Here is a 16,470-nt window from a genome sequence, read left to right on the forward strand (position 1 = left end):
AGGATTTAAGGTGTTCCCTTACCCTCTAACGATAGCCTCTTCCCAAGTTACCCTTCGTCTTCTTAGGCAGTGTTCCAGTCAACAGTGTTACAAGTGAAGGAGATATTAGCTCCATCAACAAAGACAAACAGTTTCTTCTTCATCGACAGTGATGCAGATCAAGTTGTCGTCGCTGGGAAATGTGAAGAGTGTTTTGATGACTCAGGAGCCAGCTTCTACTTATTAGGACTCGGAGGTGCAGATAAGGTTCTGTGACAAGGTAACAAAATTTTCCAACTGGAATCGTTACATATGAGGAAGGGCTTCCTTTTCTTGTGGATTTTTAAAGGCTTTCTTTATGTGTATCTCCTTCAGGTTGTGCCTTTGAAGTACACACAAAGTAAGAATGCACTCTTTTAGGAGAGTTTTCCAGAGATTTAGAAGCGCTTTCACCATCTTCCCCAGAGGCCTGGAAATCTTCAGCGTTCGACTTCAGGAGCTATAACAACTGTCTTGCTTCTCTTTCTTTTGTACAGAATGCTCTACACATTTTACAGCCTTTTGCCTTATAAGTTGAATGTAGGCAATATGTGCATTTCCTGTGTGTCCCTTCAGAGTGAAGCCTCTTTTCCCCCGAGTTCCCCACGATCTAATAAGCCCTTTCTTGAAAGCTTCAGATTTGGTCTGGTTTATTTTAAAAACTTACTAAGTCGTTAATCCTTTTTAAAACCTTAAGAGAAATAGTCACCTATGTGACTGACTGAGCAGAGCATAAGGAGACGCCATTCACACGTGTGGTAGGAATCTGAGCTATTGCAGCCTGGGTGAGGAGAGTTTAATGCTGTGCTTTGCTGAGTGGCCGAGTGTTCGATCTCATGTTGTCACCATGTTAAAGGTATTTTGCGTATGTTTAACAATATGCTGCTCACTTTGACTACTGTGGGACATCCAGTTTCACGACGGATGATTCAAGCATGTAAATCTATGAAAGATCTAATACTGGATAACTATAACTCACTGGAGTAATGGGTGAATGCATGGAATAGGTTCCCAAAGTGAAAAGTCCTACAATCCCTTAAAAGATTTTGCTGATTCAGCAGCCAGGCAGTTATCACTTGGCGTGCCCTTGAGCAAGCTCTCCCAGAACAGGCTTTCAGGTCTTAAGCCAGAGGCACAATTGAGAACATCCAACATATCTTTCAAAAGCACATCTCTATTCAGGTCTTGTATAGTTGAAGAGATCAACAGGACTGGAAAAAAGTAAAGACTGTTCAGTCCCTGTGCCCAGAGGAAAGATCTCGCAAAACTGTTCTCCCGCCTGCCTCCCCACACTTTTTCAGTGAGGAGGAGCATGAAGGCAGTCCTAATGCACAGAGCTGAACAAAGTAATATAAGCCATAGTAAACCTTTGCCAGACCATGAGGGTGTTGAAGAGGTGAAGCAACAATAATTTCTGTTATCAAACCTATAGAAAGCAAAAAATAAATAATGTTTTTGCGGCCCTCTGCCAAGACACTTCTGTAGGAAAAGCAGGCATTATGTCAGATACTTATAAGCCGAAAAACGTGAATCAGGGACTGCAGTATATTATTTTGCTTGTTCCACCAGATATGCCATTCCACTTGGTAGGTTTCTCACTAACATTTTACCCTATCGATGACCAAAACATCTCATGATGTTTCCAAGAAAGATGGGATGAAAGAAGCTTACTTTGCAATAAACAATGCAGACACTTTTTTTTTTTTTTTTAGATCAGAGAGTTGTAAACCAGCGCATTGCAAAAAAAAAAACTCAACACCATCACCATACAAACGTCGCCTATTTCTTAACTAATTAAATTTCCAGTTCACTTTGAACTTTCAAGAGCCCAGTCGATCTCACAGTTTTTTTTTTTTTTTTTAAATCAAATTTATTGTTCGTTCTGTCCACTGTCATTTCTCTCTTCAGTTTAAAATGTGTGCTGATTATTCACCAAAACCCTGACAGTTGTGCCAAGCCCACCTGCTAAGCATATGAGACACCTTCCCACTTTAGGGAAATGGCTGCCATTTCAACTTAAGATGTGTTGCTGAATGAATGTCAAAAATACCAATACTCCAGGGACATTGTCATCCACTATCTTTGGCTCCTAATGGGGCCCGTAAAGAGTGTCTGTCTCCCTACACATTTGGCCAAAGCCTCTAGCTAGCAGGGCCACAATTTCAGTTGGGTCAAAGCAAACAAAAATGGGCAGTGTAATGTGCGAGTTCCCCTGGTCTCCAAGAGGTCATGGCACCAGGATGGAGCAGGACTCTGCTACATTATCGCTTCACACAAAGATGCCGCTTCCATCAAGTCACTATACTAAGTAAACAACATACAGCCAAGAGTGATAAGGTTAGCTCTACATGGGTTTTTGTTGATTCTTCTGAGCTAAGAACTATCAATACCTGAATGAAATAAGAGCAGTTTTCATGTTCACGTTATTGCAGCAATCCACATTTCCACACAACAAACTGTCTATAAATTAGTACGTTTACAGACAATGCAATCATGTTTCATGCTGGAATGCAGCGAAGTAACAGGCACTTTCCAGAAGGCTACAATCACAAAAAGGGAGTACGGGTTAGTTGTAATGTGGGTAGGTCATTAATGTACTAATTATGACGCTAAGCCACTCAAAAAACCTCGACTAGAGGTGTAAATTATGTACGCTGTGTGGTGGTGTGAGGTCTGCGGGGTGTAGGGGAAGGGAAGTTTCCTTTACGCACTAGGTGGTCTCTCACACTATGTAGTGTCATGCTTCATCATATGACCACCTAGCCCCACCCAGGTAGGACAGTGCCACCTGGGCGGACTCAACCTCACTGTTAAAAGAACAGGAGGGAGTGCGTAAATTGGACTTAATTCTGGAAAGTAGGGATCCAGCTATACTAGGGGAATAAAAACACCTACTCAGGTACCCGGGTAACTTTTAATAGGGGTCCTGTGCGGTGTGGTTAAAAGGAATGGGGGACCAGTGCGATGAAAAACAGACCAAAAACAATGTGAAAGATATAACCTTGACACTACTGTATTTATATTTGCAAGCAGCACCCCTGCAGCCTGTATGAATTATGTCACGTGTGGAGTGGTTTGCAGTGTTTTATCTTTCACATTGTTTTTGGTCTGTTTTTCATCCCATTTTCTTTAGGTCCTCCCCAGATATTATCTTGGTTAAGGTAGGCCCTTCCTCTTTCACGTATTTGTGTAGCGGTCAAGTAGTAATTACTACAGGGATCCAATGCCCTGATGAATGCCCAGAGACTCTCCATAGCTCAACCATAAGGGCAGAAACATGTCGGCTACTCCTTTTAGTTAGGTGACCTTGTGAGTCATTGTTCTCGCACTGGTCCCCCATTCCTTTTAACCACACCGCACAGGACCCCTATTAAAAGTTACCCGGGTACCTGAGTAGGTGTTTTTATTCCCCTAGTATAGCTGGATCCCTACTTTCCAGAATTAAGTCCAATTTACGCACTCCCTCCTGTTCTTTTAACAGTGAGGTTGAGTCCTCCCAGGTGGCACTGTCCTACCTGGGTGGGGCTAGGTGGTCATATGATGAAGCATGACACTACATAGTGTGTGAGACCACCTAGTCCGTAAAGGAAACTTCCCTTCCCCTACACCCCGCAGACCTCACACCACCACACAGCGTACATAATTTACACCTCTAGTCGAGGTTTTTTGAGTGGCTTAGCGTCATAATTAGTACATTAATGACCTACCCACATTACAACTAACCCGTACTCCCTTTTTGTGATTGTGTTCTTATGGGAGTAGAGTACGGTTTGGTTCTCTCCTTGCTCCCAATTACTCTCCCTTGTGTAATATGACTTTCCAGAAGGCTGACACAATAGATATTGAAAATGTCACTTACCCAGTGTACATCTGTTCGTGGCATTAGTCGCTGCAGATTCACATGTTTAGCACAGTCCGCTGCCTGGTGTTGGGCTCGGAGTATTACAAGTTGTTTTTCTTCGAAGAAGTCTTTTTTGGTCACGGGACCGAAGGACTCCTCCTTCTTCGGCTCCATTGCGCATGGGCGTCGACTCCATCTTAGATTGTTTTCCCCGCAGAGGGTGAGGATGGAGTTGTTTGCTATAAATAGTGCCCATGCAATGGAGTGAATACGTATGTACATAAAAGGTTTATAATAATTATTTACAAATGTACAAATGTTTAAGATTTAAGATTTACTTCTAAACGGCTACAGGCTTCCCGGGGAGGCGGGAGGGCACATGTGAATCTGCAGCGACTAATGCCACAAACAGATGTACACTGGGTAAGTGACATTTTCAGTTCGATGGCATATGTTGCTGCAGATACACATGTTTAGCATAGATTATAAAGCAGTTACCTCCCCTAAAAGCGGTGGTTTAGCCTGTAGGAGTTGAAGTAGTTTGGAATAATGTTCTTAGTACAGCTTGGCCCACTGTAGCTTGTTGTGCATTTAGTACGTCTACACAGTAGTGTTTAGTAAATGTATGAGGCGTAGACCAGGTTGCAGCCTTACATATTTCGCTCATAGGAATGTTTCCTAGAAAGGCCATTGTAGCACCTTTCTTTCTGGTTGAGTGTGCCTTTGGTGTAATAGGCAATTCTCTCTTGGCTTTAAGATAGCATGTTTGAATACATCTGACTATCCATCTAGCAATGCCTTGTTTAGAGATTGGATTTCCTATGTGTGGTTTTTGAAAAGCTATGAACAGTTGTTTTGTTTTCCTGATTAGCTTTGTTCTGTCAATGTAGTACATTATTGCTCTTTTGATGTCTAATGTATGTAGTGCCCTTTCAGCCACGGAATCTGGCTGTGGGAAGAACACTGGTAATTCGACTGTTTGATTTAAATGGAATGGTGAGATGACTTTTGGTAGAAATTTTGGATTTGTTCTTAGAACTATTTTATTTTTGTGTATTTGAATAAATGGTTCTTGTATGGTAAATGCCTGTATTTCACTTACCCTTCTGAGGGATGTGATTGCAATGAGAAATGCGACTTTCCACGTTAGATATTGCATTTCACAGGAATGCATGGGTTCGAAAGGTGGACCCATGAGTCTTGTTAAGACGATGTTAAGGTTCCATGAAGGAACTGGTGGTGTTCTTGGTGGTATAATTCTTTTTAGTCCTTCCATGAATGCTTTAATAACTGGTATTCTAAATAGAGACGATGAATGAGTAGTTTGTAGGTAAGCAGATATTGCTGCGAGGTGTATTTTTATAGATGAAAAAGCGAGGTTTGCTTTTTGCAAATGTAGTAAGTATCCCACTATGTCCTTTGTAGAGGCATGCAATGGTTGGATTTGATTGGTATGGCAGTAGCAAACAAATCTTTTCCACTTAGATGCATAGCAGTGTCTAGTGGAAGCTTTTCTAGCTTGTTTTATGACCTCCATACATTCTTGTGTGAGGTCTAAGTGTCCGAATTCTAGGATTTCAGGAGCCAAATTGCTAGATTCAATGATGCTGGGTTTGGATGCCTGATCTGTTGTTTGTGTTGTGTTAACAGATCTGGTCTGTTGGGTAGTTTGACATGCGGTACTAGTGAAAAGTCTAGTAGAGTTGTGTACCAAGGTTGTCTTGCCCATGTGGGTGCTATTAGTATGAGTTTGAGTTGGTTTTGACTCAACTTGTTTACTAGATATGGAAGAAGAGGGAGAGGGGAAAAGCGTATGCAAATATCCCTGACCAACTCATCCATAGAGCATTGCCTTGTGATTCGCGGTGTGGGTACCTGGATGCGAAATTTTGGCATTTTGCGTTTTGTTTTGTTGCGAACAAATCTATCTGGGGTGTTCCCCAAATTTGAAAGTATTTGTTCAGAATTTGGGGGTGAATTTCCCATTCGTGGACTTGTTGGTGGTCTCGCGAAAGGTTGTCTGCTAGTTGGTTTTGGATCCCTGGAATAAATTGTGCTATTAGGCGAATGTTGTTGTGAATCGCCCACTGCCATATTTTTTGTGTTAGGAGGCACAATTGTGTTGAGTGTGTTCCTCCTTGTTTGTTTAAATAATACATTGTTGTCATGTTGTCTGTTTTGACAAGAATGTATTTGTGTGTTATTATGGGTTGAAAGGCTTTTAACGCTAGAAATACTGCTAACAGTTCTAGGTAATTGATATGAAATTTTGTTTGGTGTACATCCCATTGTCCTTGAATGCTGTGGTGATTGAGGTGTGCTCCCCACCCTGTCATGGAAGCATCTGTTGTTATAACGTATTGAGGCACTGGGTCCTGAAATGTCCGCCCTTTGTTTAAATTGTTGCTGTTCCACCATAGAAGCGAGAGGTATGTTTGGCGGTCTACCAACACCAGATCTTGAAGTTGACCCTGTGCCTGTGACCATTGTGATGCTAGGCACTGTTGTAAGGGGCGCATGTGTAGTCTTGCGTTTGGGACAATGGCTATGCATGATGACATCATGCCTAGGAGTTTTAGCACCAATTTTGCTTGTATTTTTTGGTTTGGAAACATAGCACTTATTACTTTGTGGAATGCTTGCACTCTTTGTGGACTTGGAGTGGCAATTCCTTTTGATGTGTTGATGGTTGCTCCTAGATATTGTTGTGTCTGACACGGTTCGAGGTGTGATTTTGTATAGTTGATGGAGAAACCCAGTTTGTGAAGGGTTTGTATGACATATGTGGTGTCGTTTGTGCACTTCTTTACTGTATTGGTCTTGATTAGCCAATCGTCCAGGTAGGGAAACACGTGTATCTGTTGTCTTCTGATATGTGCTGCTACTACTGCTAGACATTTTGTGAACACTCTTGGTGCAGTTGTTATTCCGAATGGTAAGACTTTGAATTGGTAATGTATTCCTTTGAATACGAACCTTAGGTACTTTCTGTGAGAAGGGTGTATCGGTATATGAAAGTACGCATCTTTTAGGTCTAATGTGGTCATGTAATCCTACTGTTTGAGCAGTGGAATGATGTCTTGTAGTGTGACCATGTGGAAGTGGTCTGATATGATGTAGGTATTTAGTGTCCTGAGATCTAATATTGGTCTTAATGTTTTGTCTTTTTTTGGAATTAGAAAGTACAGGGAGTAAACTCCTGTGTTTTTCTGTTGTACTGGTACTAGCTCTATTGCATCCTTTTGCAGTAGTGCTTGAACTTCTAGTCCTAAAAGTTCTAAATGTTGTGGTGACATTTTGCGTGTTTTTGGAGGGATGTTTGGTGGGAATGTGTGGAATTTTATGCAATATCCATGTTGGATTATTGCTAATACCCAATTGTCTGTTGTAATCTGTTGCCAAGATTGGTAGAATTGGCTTAGTCTTCCCCCCACTGGTGTTGAGTGAAGGGGCTGTGTGACTTGAAAGTCACTGTTTAGGTGGAGGTGTTTTTGGAGTTTGTAATCTTCCCCTACTCCTTGGGAATTGACCCCCTCTATATCCCCTGAAACCTCCCCTTTGGAATGAACCCTGATATGGTGTGGTTCTTGTTTGTTGGCTGGTGGTGTCTGTGGGTTGGCCACGAAACCCCCCTCTAAATGGTGTTTTTCTAAAAGAGCCTCTGCTCTGCGGGGAGTAGAGTGCGCCCATGGCTTTGGCCGTGTCTGTGTCCTTTTTAAGTTTTTCAATGGCTGTGTCCACTTCAGAGCCAAAAAGTTGTTTCTCGTTGAAGGGCATATTAAGGACAGCCTGCTGGATTTCAGGTTTGAAGCCTGAAGTGCGTAGCCAAGCGTGTCTCCTTATGGTGACAGCAGTGTTGACTGTTCTTGCTGCAGTATCGGCTGCGTCTAGTGAAGAGCGGATTTGATTGTTTGAGATCGTTTGTCCCTCTTCCACTATTTGCTGCGCCCTTTTTTGGTATTCCTGGGGAAGATGGTCTACGAGAAGTTGCATCTCGTCCCAGTGTGCGCGGTCATATCTGGCCAGCAGCGCTTGTGAATTTGCGATGCGCCACTGGTTGGCTGCCTGTGATGCTACTCTTTTTCCTGCCGCATCAAATTTTCGGCTTTCTTTGTCCGGAGGTGGGGCGTCGCCAGATGTATGTGAATTTGCTCTCTTGCGAGCTGCCCCTACTACCACGGAGTCAGGTGGTAACTGCGAAGTAATAAACACTGGGTCTGTGGGTGGTGGTTTGTATTTCTTATCCACCCTTGGGGTGATGGCTCTTGATTTTACGGGCTCTTCAAAAATTTGTTTTGCGTGCCGTAACATCCCTGGTAGCATTGGGAGACATTGATATTGGCTGTGTGTAGCCGAGAGGGTGTTAAATAAAAAATCATCCTCTATAGGATCGGAATGCAGTTGGACATTGTGGAATTCTGCTGCCCTAGCCACCAGTTGCGAGTATGAGGTACTGTCCTCTGGCGGTGACGGCTTTGTGGGGTATGACTCGGGATCATTGTCCGGCACTGGGGTGTCATACAGGTCCCAAGCGTCTTGATCCTGATCGTCATGACTTATGGTAGTTTGCGCTGGTGAGTGCATTTGTGGCGGTGTTTGTGCCGGCGATGCCTGTGGTGGAGAGGGCGGAGGCGTGACTTTTTTAACCACTTTGGCTTGTGGTTGTGCGTCATCCTTTGGAAGTCCGATCCTTCTTTTCCTCATTATTGGGGGAAGGGTTGATATCTTCCCTGTGTCTTGCTGGTTGTACAGTCTCTTTTGTGTGTAGTCCGATTCTACACTTTGGAGCTCTTGTCCAAATCTGTGCATTTGGCCACTTATTCCTTGTTCCTCTGAGTAGGATGAAGGTGTGGTATTTTTCGGCGCCGAGAGAGAATCTTTTTTCGGTTTCGGCACCGACTGAATTTTTGTTCCTTTCGGCATGGATTCTCGGTGCCGATGTTTTTCGGTGCCGGTATCTTGTTTTTGTCTCTCGGAGCCGCTTTCTCGGCTCCGAGGTTGCTCCATGGCGGTCCCTCGACCGGAGTCGGGTGTCTTCGCTATGGGCGTGCCCTTTTTCGGCGCCTTCGACGGGTCGCCTGTTTTATGGGTCGAGCCATGGCCTGTTGGCAGTGGCGTCCCCTGGGCTTTCGGTTTGTCGATGGATTTACTTTTCGACGTCTTACTCACAGTTTGTTGCTGTTGTTCGACGTCGGAGTCTCCGGATTCTGATTCCGGAACCGAGAATGTTTCCTCTTCCTCGTCGAAACGTTGTTTTGTCGACGTGGACGCCATTTGTTGACGCCTGGCTCGTTGGTCCCGGAGTGTTTTTCTGGACCGGAAGGCTCGACAGGCTTCACAGGTATCCTCCTTGTGCTCGGGGGACAAGCACAAGTTACAGACCAAGTGCTGATCTGTGTAAGGATACTTACTGTGACATTTTGGGCAGAAACGAAACGGGGTCCGTTCCATCGGCTTCGATGTCGCACGCGGTCGGGCCGACCAGGCCCCGATGGGGGATCGAAACTACCCCAAAGTCTTCCGATGATCGGTGTCGATGTACCTAACTATCCCGATACCGAACGGAACAATACCGACGCTTTCTTCCGAGATTCTGACTAACTTTCCGAACCGAAACACGGAGCGAAAAGGAATACGTCCGAACCCGACAGCGGAAAAAAACAATCTAAGATGGAGTCGACGCCCATGCGCAATGGAGCCGAAGAAGGAGGAGTCCTTCGGTCCCGTGACCAAAAAAGACTTCTTCGAAGAAAAACAACTTGTAATACTCCGAGCCCAACACCAGGCAGCGGACTGTGCTAAACATGTGTATCTGCAGCAACATATGCCATCGAACATATATATATATATATATATATATATATATATATATATAGAAAATGTCACTTACCCAGTGTACATCTGTTCGTGGCAGGAGACGCTGCAGAGTAACATGCTGTGCATTATCCTGCCATCTAGTGTTGGGCTCGGAGTGTTACAAGTTGTTTTTCTTCGAAGAAGTCTTTTCGAGTCACGGGACCGAGTGACTCCTCCCTTTCGGCTCCATTGCGCATGGGCGTCTACTCCATCTTAGATTGTTTTCCCCGCAGAGGGTGAGGTAGGAGTTGTGAGTATACTAGAGGTGCCCATGCAATGGAGTAGTAATGTATGTACCTAATGTCTATTTAAATAATATTTATTTACAATTTTCATGCAACTAAAAACAGCTACAGGCTCCCGGGGAGGTGGGAGGGCGCATGTAAATCTGCAGGGTCCCATGCCACGAACAGATGTACACTGGGTAAGTGACATTTTCCGTTCGGTGGCATGTGTAGCTGCAGATACACATGCTGTGCATAGACTATCAAGCAGTACTCTCCCCAAAAAGCGGTGGTTTAGCCTGTAGGAGTTGAAGTTGTCTGAAATAATGTTCTTAATACATCCTGTCTTACTGTGGCTTGTTGTGTTGCTAACACATCTACACAGTAATGCTTAGTAAATGTATGAGGCATAGACCAGGTGGCTGCCTTCCAAATTTCTGTCATAGGTATACTTCCAAGAAATGCCATTGTGACGCCTTTCTTTCTAGTGGAATGTGCTCTTGGTGTGATAGGTAATTCGCTTTTTGCTTTAATATAGCAAGTTTGAATACATTTAACTATCCATCTGGCAATGCCTTGTTTGGATATAGGATTACCTGCAAGAGGTTTTTGGAAAGCTACAAACAATTGTTTTGTTTTACAAAATAGTTTTGTTCTGTCAATGTAATACATTAGTGCTCTTTTTATGTCTAATGTATGCAATGCCCTTTCAGCTACTGAGTCTGGTTGAGGAAAGAAGACTGGGAGTTCCACAGTTTGGTTTAGGTGGAATGGTGATATGACCTTTGGTAAGAATTTTGGATTGGTACAGAGAACCACTTTATGTTTATGTATTTGTATAAAGGTTTCTTGAATAGTAAGTGCTTCTATTTCACTCACTCTTCTAAGTGATGTGATAGCTATTAGAAAGGCTACTTTCCAAGTCAGATATTGCATTTGACAAGAATGCATGGGTTCGAATGCTGGGCCCATGAGTTGTGTTAATACAATATTAAGGTTCCACGAAGGTACTGGTAGTGTCCTTGGAGGTATGATTCTTTTTAGTCCCTCCATAAATGCTTTAATGACTGGGATTCTAAAAAGTGATGTTGTATGTGTAATCTGCAGATAGGCAGATATTGCAGAGAGATGGATTTTAATGGAAGAGAATGCTAGATTAGACTTTTGTAAGTGTATTAAATAGCTGACAATGTCCTTTGTGGAGGCATGTAGTGGTTGAATTTGATTAGTGTGGCAGTAGCAAACAAATCTTTTCCACTTGTTTGCGTAACAATGTCTTGCTGTAGGTTTTCTTGCTTGTTTAATGACCTCCATACACTCTTGTGTAAGATTTAAATGTCAGAATTCTAAGACTTCAGGAGCCAGATTGCTAGATTGAGCGATGCTGGATTCGGGTGTCTGATCTGTTGTTTGTGTTAACAGATCTGGTCTGTTTGGTAGTTTGATGTGGGGTACTACTGATAAGTCCAACAGTGTTGTGTACCACGGTTGGCGAGCCCATGTTGGTGCTATGAGTATTAGTTTGAGTTTGTTTTGACTCAGTTTGTTGACCAGATATGGAATGAGTGGGAGAGGGGGAAAAGCGTAAGCAAATATCCCTGACCAACTGATCCATAGTGCATTGCCCTTGGACTGAGGGTGTGGGTACCTGGTCGCGAAGTTTTGGCATTTTGCGTTTTCTTCTGTTGCGAATAGGTTTATGTTTGGTGTTCCCCAGCGGTGGAAGTGATCCTGTAGGATCTGGGGATGTATTTCCCATTCGTGAGTTTGCTGGTGATCTCGACAGATTGTCGGCTAACTGATTCTGAATGCCTGGTATGTATTGTGCTATTATGCGAATGTGGTTGTGAATTGCCCAATGCCAAGTCTTTTGTGCTAATAGACACAGTTGTGACGAGTGTGCCCCCCCTTGTTTGTTGAGATAGTACATTGTTGTCATGTTGTCTGTCTTGACAAGAATGTGTTTGTGGGCTACTAGTGGTTGAAACGCTTTTAATGCTAGAAAAACCGCTAGCAGTTCCAAGTGATTTATGTGAAGTTGTTTTTGTTGATTGTCCCATTGACCCTGTATGCTGTGATTGTTGAGGTGGGCTCCCCACCCCACCAATGAAGCATCTGTTGTGATAACAGCTTGAGGCACTGGGTCTTGGAATGGCCGCCCTTTGTTTAAATTTATAGGGTTCCACCATTGAAGCGAGGAGTGTGTTTGGCGGTCTATCAACACTAGATCTTGAAGTTGACCCTGCGCTTGTGTCCATTGTTTTGCTAGGCACTGTTGGAAGGGCTGCATGTGTAATCTTGCATTTGGGACAATGGCTATGCATGAGGACATCATGCCTAGTAGTTTCATTACAAACCTTACCGTGAAGTGTTGGTTTGGCTGTATGCTTGATCTTACATTTTGGAACGATTGGACTCTTTGTGGACTTGGAGTGGCAATTGCCCTTTGTATGTTGAGTGTTGCTCCCAAATATTGTTGTATTTGGGGTGGTTGCAGATGTGATTTCTGGTAATTTATAGAGAACCCCAGTTTGTGTAGAGTTTCTATGACATATTGCGTGTGAAGAAGACACTGTTGTTGAGTGTTGCTTTTTATTAGCCAGTCGTCTAAATATGGGAATACGTGCATATGCTGTCTCCTTATGTAAGCAGCTACTACTGCTAGGCATTTTGTGAATACCCTTGGGGCTGTTGTTATTCCGAACAGTAGCACTTTGAATTGATAGTGTATGCCGTGCATTACAAACCTTAAGTATTTTCTGTGAGAAGGATGGATGGGTATGTGGAAATACGCATCCTTGAGATCCAATGTTGTCATGTATTCCTCCTTTTTTAATGAGGGAACTACATCTTGAAGTGTTACCATGTGGAAGTGGTCTGATTTGATGAAGAGATTCAGTGTTCTGAGATCTAAGATAGGTCTTAACGTTTTGTCCTTTTCTGGAATCAGGAAATATAGTGAGTAGACGCCTGTTCCTTTTTGATGATTGGGTACGTGCTCTATTGCTTGTTTTTGTAGTAGTGCTTGGACCTCTATTTGTACTAGGTCTAAGTGTTGTTGGGACAGTCTGTGCTTTTTGGGTGACACATCTGGCGGGAATCTCGTGAATTCTATGCAATAGCCATGTTGGATAATTGATAGGACCCATGCGTCTGTGGTAATGTGTGTCCAGTTTTGGTAGTATGTGGTTAGCCTCCCCCCCACTGGTGACAAGTGTTGGGGTGTTGCGACATTGAAGTCACTGCTTGGTTTGGTTGTTTGGAATTTTCCCCTTCCTCTTGGTAATTGTCCTCTATAGGAACCACGAAACCCTCCCCTTTGGTATTGTGTCTGATAGGTGGGTCTGGTTTGAGAGGTGGAAGGCTCAGATGTTTGTTGCCGAAAACCTCCTCTGAATTGTGTTTTTCTAAAGGTGCCTCTGACTTGTGGGGAATAGAGCGCGCCCATGGCTTTGGCCGTGTCCGTGTCTTTTTTCATTTTTTCAAAGGCTGTATCGACTTCCGGCCCAAACAACTGTTGTTGATTAAACGGCATATTTAACACCGCTTGTTGGATCTCTGGCTTGAATCCAGAATTTCTCAGCCATGCATGTCTGCGAATGGTCACAGCCGTGTTGACAGTCCGTGCTGCGGTGTCTGCCGAGTCTATTGCGGACCTTATCTGGTTATTAGATATGGCCTGTCCCTCTTCCTCTACTTGCTGGGCACATTTTGGGTGTTCTTTGGGCAAGTGCCATATGATGTTTTGCATCTCGTCCCAGTGTGCCCTGTCGTAGCGTGCAAGTAGGGCTTGTGAATTTGCTATTCGCCATTGATTGGCTGCTTGTGCTGCCATTCGCTTGCCCGCTGCGTCAAATTTTCTACTTTCTTTGTCAGGTGGTGGAGCGTCTCCTGACGATTGAGTTTGCTCTTTTCTTTGCCGCCGCTACAACCACTGAGTCCGGTGTGAGTTGCTGTGTTATGAACACAGGATCTGTTGGGGGAGGTTTGTACTTTTTCTCAACTCTAGGCGTGATAGCTCTTCCCTTTACAGTCTCCTGGAAGACCTGTTGCGCGTGCTTGAGCATGCCCAGGAGCATCGGCAGACTCTGATAGGAAGCGTGGGTGGATGCCAGAGTGTTAAAAAGGAAATCATCCTCCACTGGTTCTGTGTGCATTGCTACGTTGTGGAACGTAGCTGCCCTGGATAGTACCTGCGTATATGCAGTACTGTCTTCTGGTGGTGACGGCTTTGTTGGATAACGTTCTGGACTGTTATCCGATACGGGTGGATCATATAAGTCCCATGCATCAGCATCGTCCTGTGTCATCCCAGTATGTGTGGGTGACTGCATTATAGGCGTTCCCACTGGTAACAATTGTGGTGAGTGAGGTGGGGACGGTTGTGGTGAGAACATTGGTTGTGGAGATTTGTCTCTAACCACTTTTGCCTTAGGTTGCATTTCTATCTCCTGAAATGCAAGTTTCCTTTTTGATTTGAGTGGAGGTAAAGTTTGTATCTTGCCAGTCTCTTTTTGAATGTGTAACCTCCATTGTGTATGGTCAGGTTCTTCCATACCTAATTCTTGCTCAAATCAATGTCTTTCCTTGAGTTGGCTGGAAAGTTCTTGCTCTTCTGTAAAAGAGCTTCTTTTCGGCTCCGAGGCCGCTTTTTTCGGCACCAAGGTTTCTGTTGTTACAGTCTTTTTTGGTTCCGAGGAGATTTTCCGTGGTTTGGTCGATTCAAACTCTCGGTGTCGAAATCGTTTGGTGCCGGATTCTCGACCGGAGTGGGAAGTCTTTGGCAATTCTTTGGCCTTTTTCGGTGCTGATGTTTGGTCACCTTCCTTTCGGTGGGTTAAGCCATGGCCTGCTGGCGGTGGCGTCCCCATGGCCTTAAATGTTTTGGTGTGACCCTGTGTTTTGGACGTGGCAGGTTTACTCGCGGTTCGTTGCACCGTCGAGGGTCGTTCACCTTCGGATTCATCCGAGTCCGTCTCTTGGATGGAGATGCTTTCATTCTCTCCGACGTCGAGCTATTCTTTCGGTTTCGACGCCAATTGTAGTCTTCTTGTGCGTCGATCCCTCAAGGTCTTTTTTGATCAGAACGTTCGGCAAGCTTCGCAAGTATCCTCTCTGTGTTCGGGTGATAAACACATATTACAGACCAGTAGCTGGTCTGTATAAAGATACTTTGCGTGACACTTAGGACAGAAACGGAAGGGGGTCCGGTCCATTAGTCTGGGACGACGGGTGTGGTCGGGACGACGGGTGTGGTCGGGCCGACCAGGCCTCGGTGAAGAGTGGAAGCCCCAAAGGGCCGCCGAAGCGGTCTTGATGTCGGTGCCGATTCACCAACACTAACCCAGTACCGAGCGATAACAATACCGTCGAATTTTCAATACTTTTGCTAACTTTCCCGATTCGAAATACGGAGCGAAGAGGAACACATCCGAACCCGATGGCGGAAAGAAAACAATCTAAGATGGAGTCTACGCCCATGCGCAATGGAGCCGAAAGGGAGAAGTCACTCGGTCCCGTGAATCTAAAAGACTTCTTCGAAGAAAAACAACTTGTAACACTCCGAGCCCAACACTAGATGGCAGGATAATGCACAGCACGTGTATCTGCAGCTACACATGCCACCGAACATATGTATATTTATTTATTAGGGAGAGAGATAACGAATTATGGCAGCAAAAAGAGACAGAGCCAAAATAAAGTGAGTGCGAGAGTGGGCGACGGAGAGAGTGTGTGTCTCTGTGATGGGGAAAAGACGAGTATGCAGAGTGAGGTGACTCTAGAAGACGGACGTCACTAAATAGGCGATTGTTCATCTGTCTTATGCAGGATTTATGTGCCCTGAATCCTGATCAAATTGAAATGTACAGTCGGGTGTACTGTTTGAGAAATGTTTGCTTGGTAGGTAAAGATTCCTTGAGTGATTTAAAAAGAATACACTATGAAAATCAATTACACGTTGTTTAAACTAGCATTCTTTTAATCAAAAAATCTGAGCGTAAACTTGACCTTCCTCCAATAAATGTGCTATGAATGCTGGCTAGGTGGGTTCTTACAATTACATCCCAAGTAACAAGAAAGGTGGGGAGGTGGGGCATCTGCTTCAGGCATACACCAAAAAGTGTTTTCCTTGTTTACTAAAACTGTTAGCAATGGCCTTTGTATTAAGACAGGAGCAAGTCAGGGCATCTTTCACTTGTGTTGTTCAAAGAGTCAGTATTTCGAAAGAGGACTTACAAACAGAAGTACACTTGCCTGCCTTTTCACTGTTCTAGAAGCGGTGCATCTACATTCAATGTATTGTATTAAACAAAAGTTCTTACTTTCCTTGAAAGCCATAGTAGCTCCCCAGAAGTTGTTTATACTGTTCATGTGCACAGAACTGGATGGCAGCATAGGGGATCACCCGGACCATGGTGGCTGAGTTCCCTCGCCAGAGGCTGAAGAACCCATCTTTGAGATATGTATGGTAGATCAGCCGATAGGCTTCCTACATGGGAAACAAAATTAAAATAACAAAGAAACGAATGA

The 16,470-nt window shown here is 44.1% G+C and overlaps 1 protein-coding gene across 4 annotated transcripts in view; it reads right to left on the minus strand.

Annotated features, from left to right (window-relative positions):
- SLC25A42 (solute carrier family 25 member 42) overlaps positions 1-16,470 on the minus strand; it is a 128,843-nt gene that overhangs the window by 45,839 nt on the left and 66,534 nt on the right. For all 4 annotated transcript variants that reach the window (XM_069215818.1, XM_069215819.1, XM_069215820.1 and 1 more), the window contains exon 5: positions 16,263-16,429. In XM_069215818.1, coding sequence (XP_069071919.1) covers positions 16,263-16,429 — 167 coding nt within the window. The remainder of the gene's footprint in view (positions 1-16,262; positions 16,430-16,470) is intronic.

The sequence above is a fragment of the Pleurodeles waltl genome, chromosome 12, assembly GCF_031143425.1.
Source record: "Pleurodeles waltl isolate 20211129_DDA chromosome 12, aPleWal1.hap1.20221129, whole genome shotgun sequence".
NCBI lineage: Eukaryota > Metazoa > Chordata > Amphibia > Caudata > Salamandridae > Pleurodeles > Pleurodeles waltl.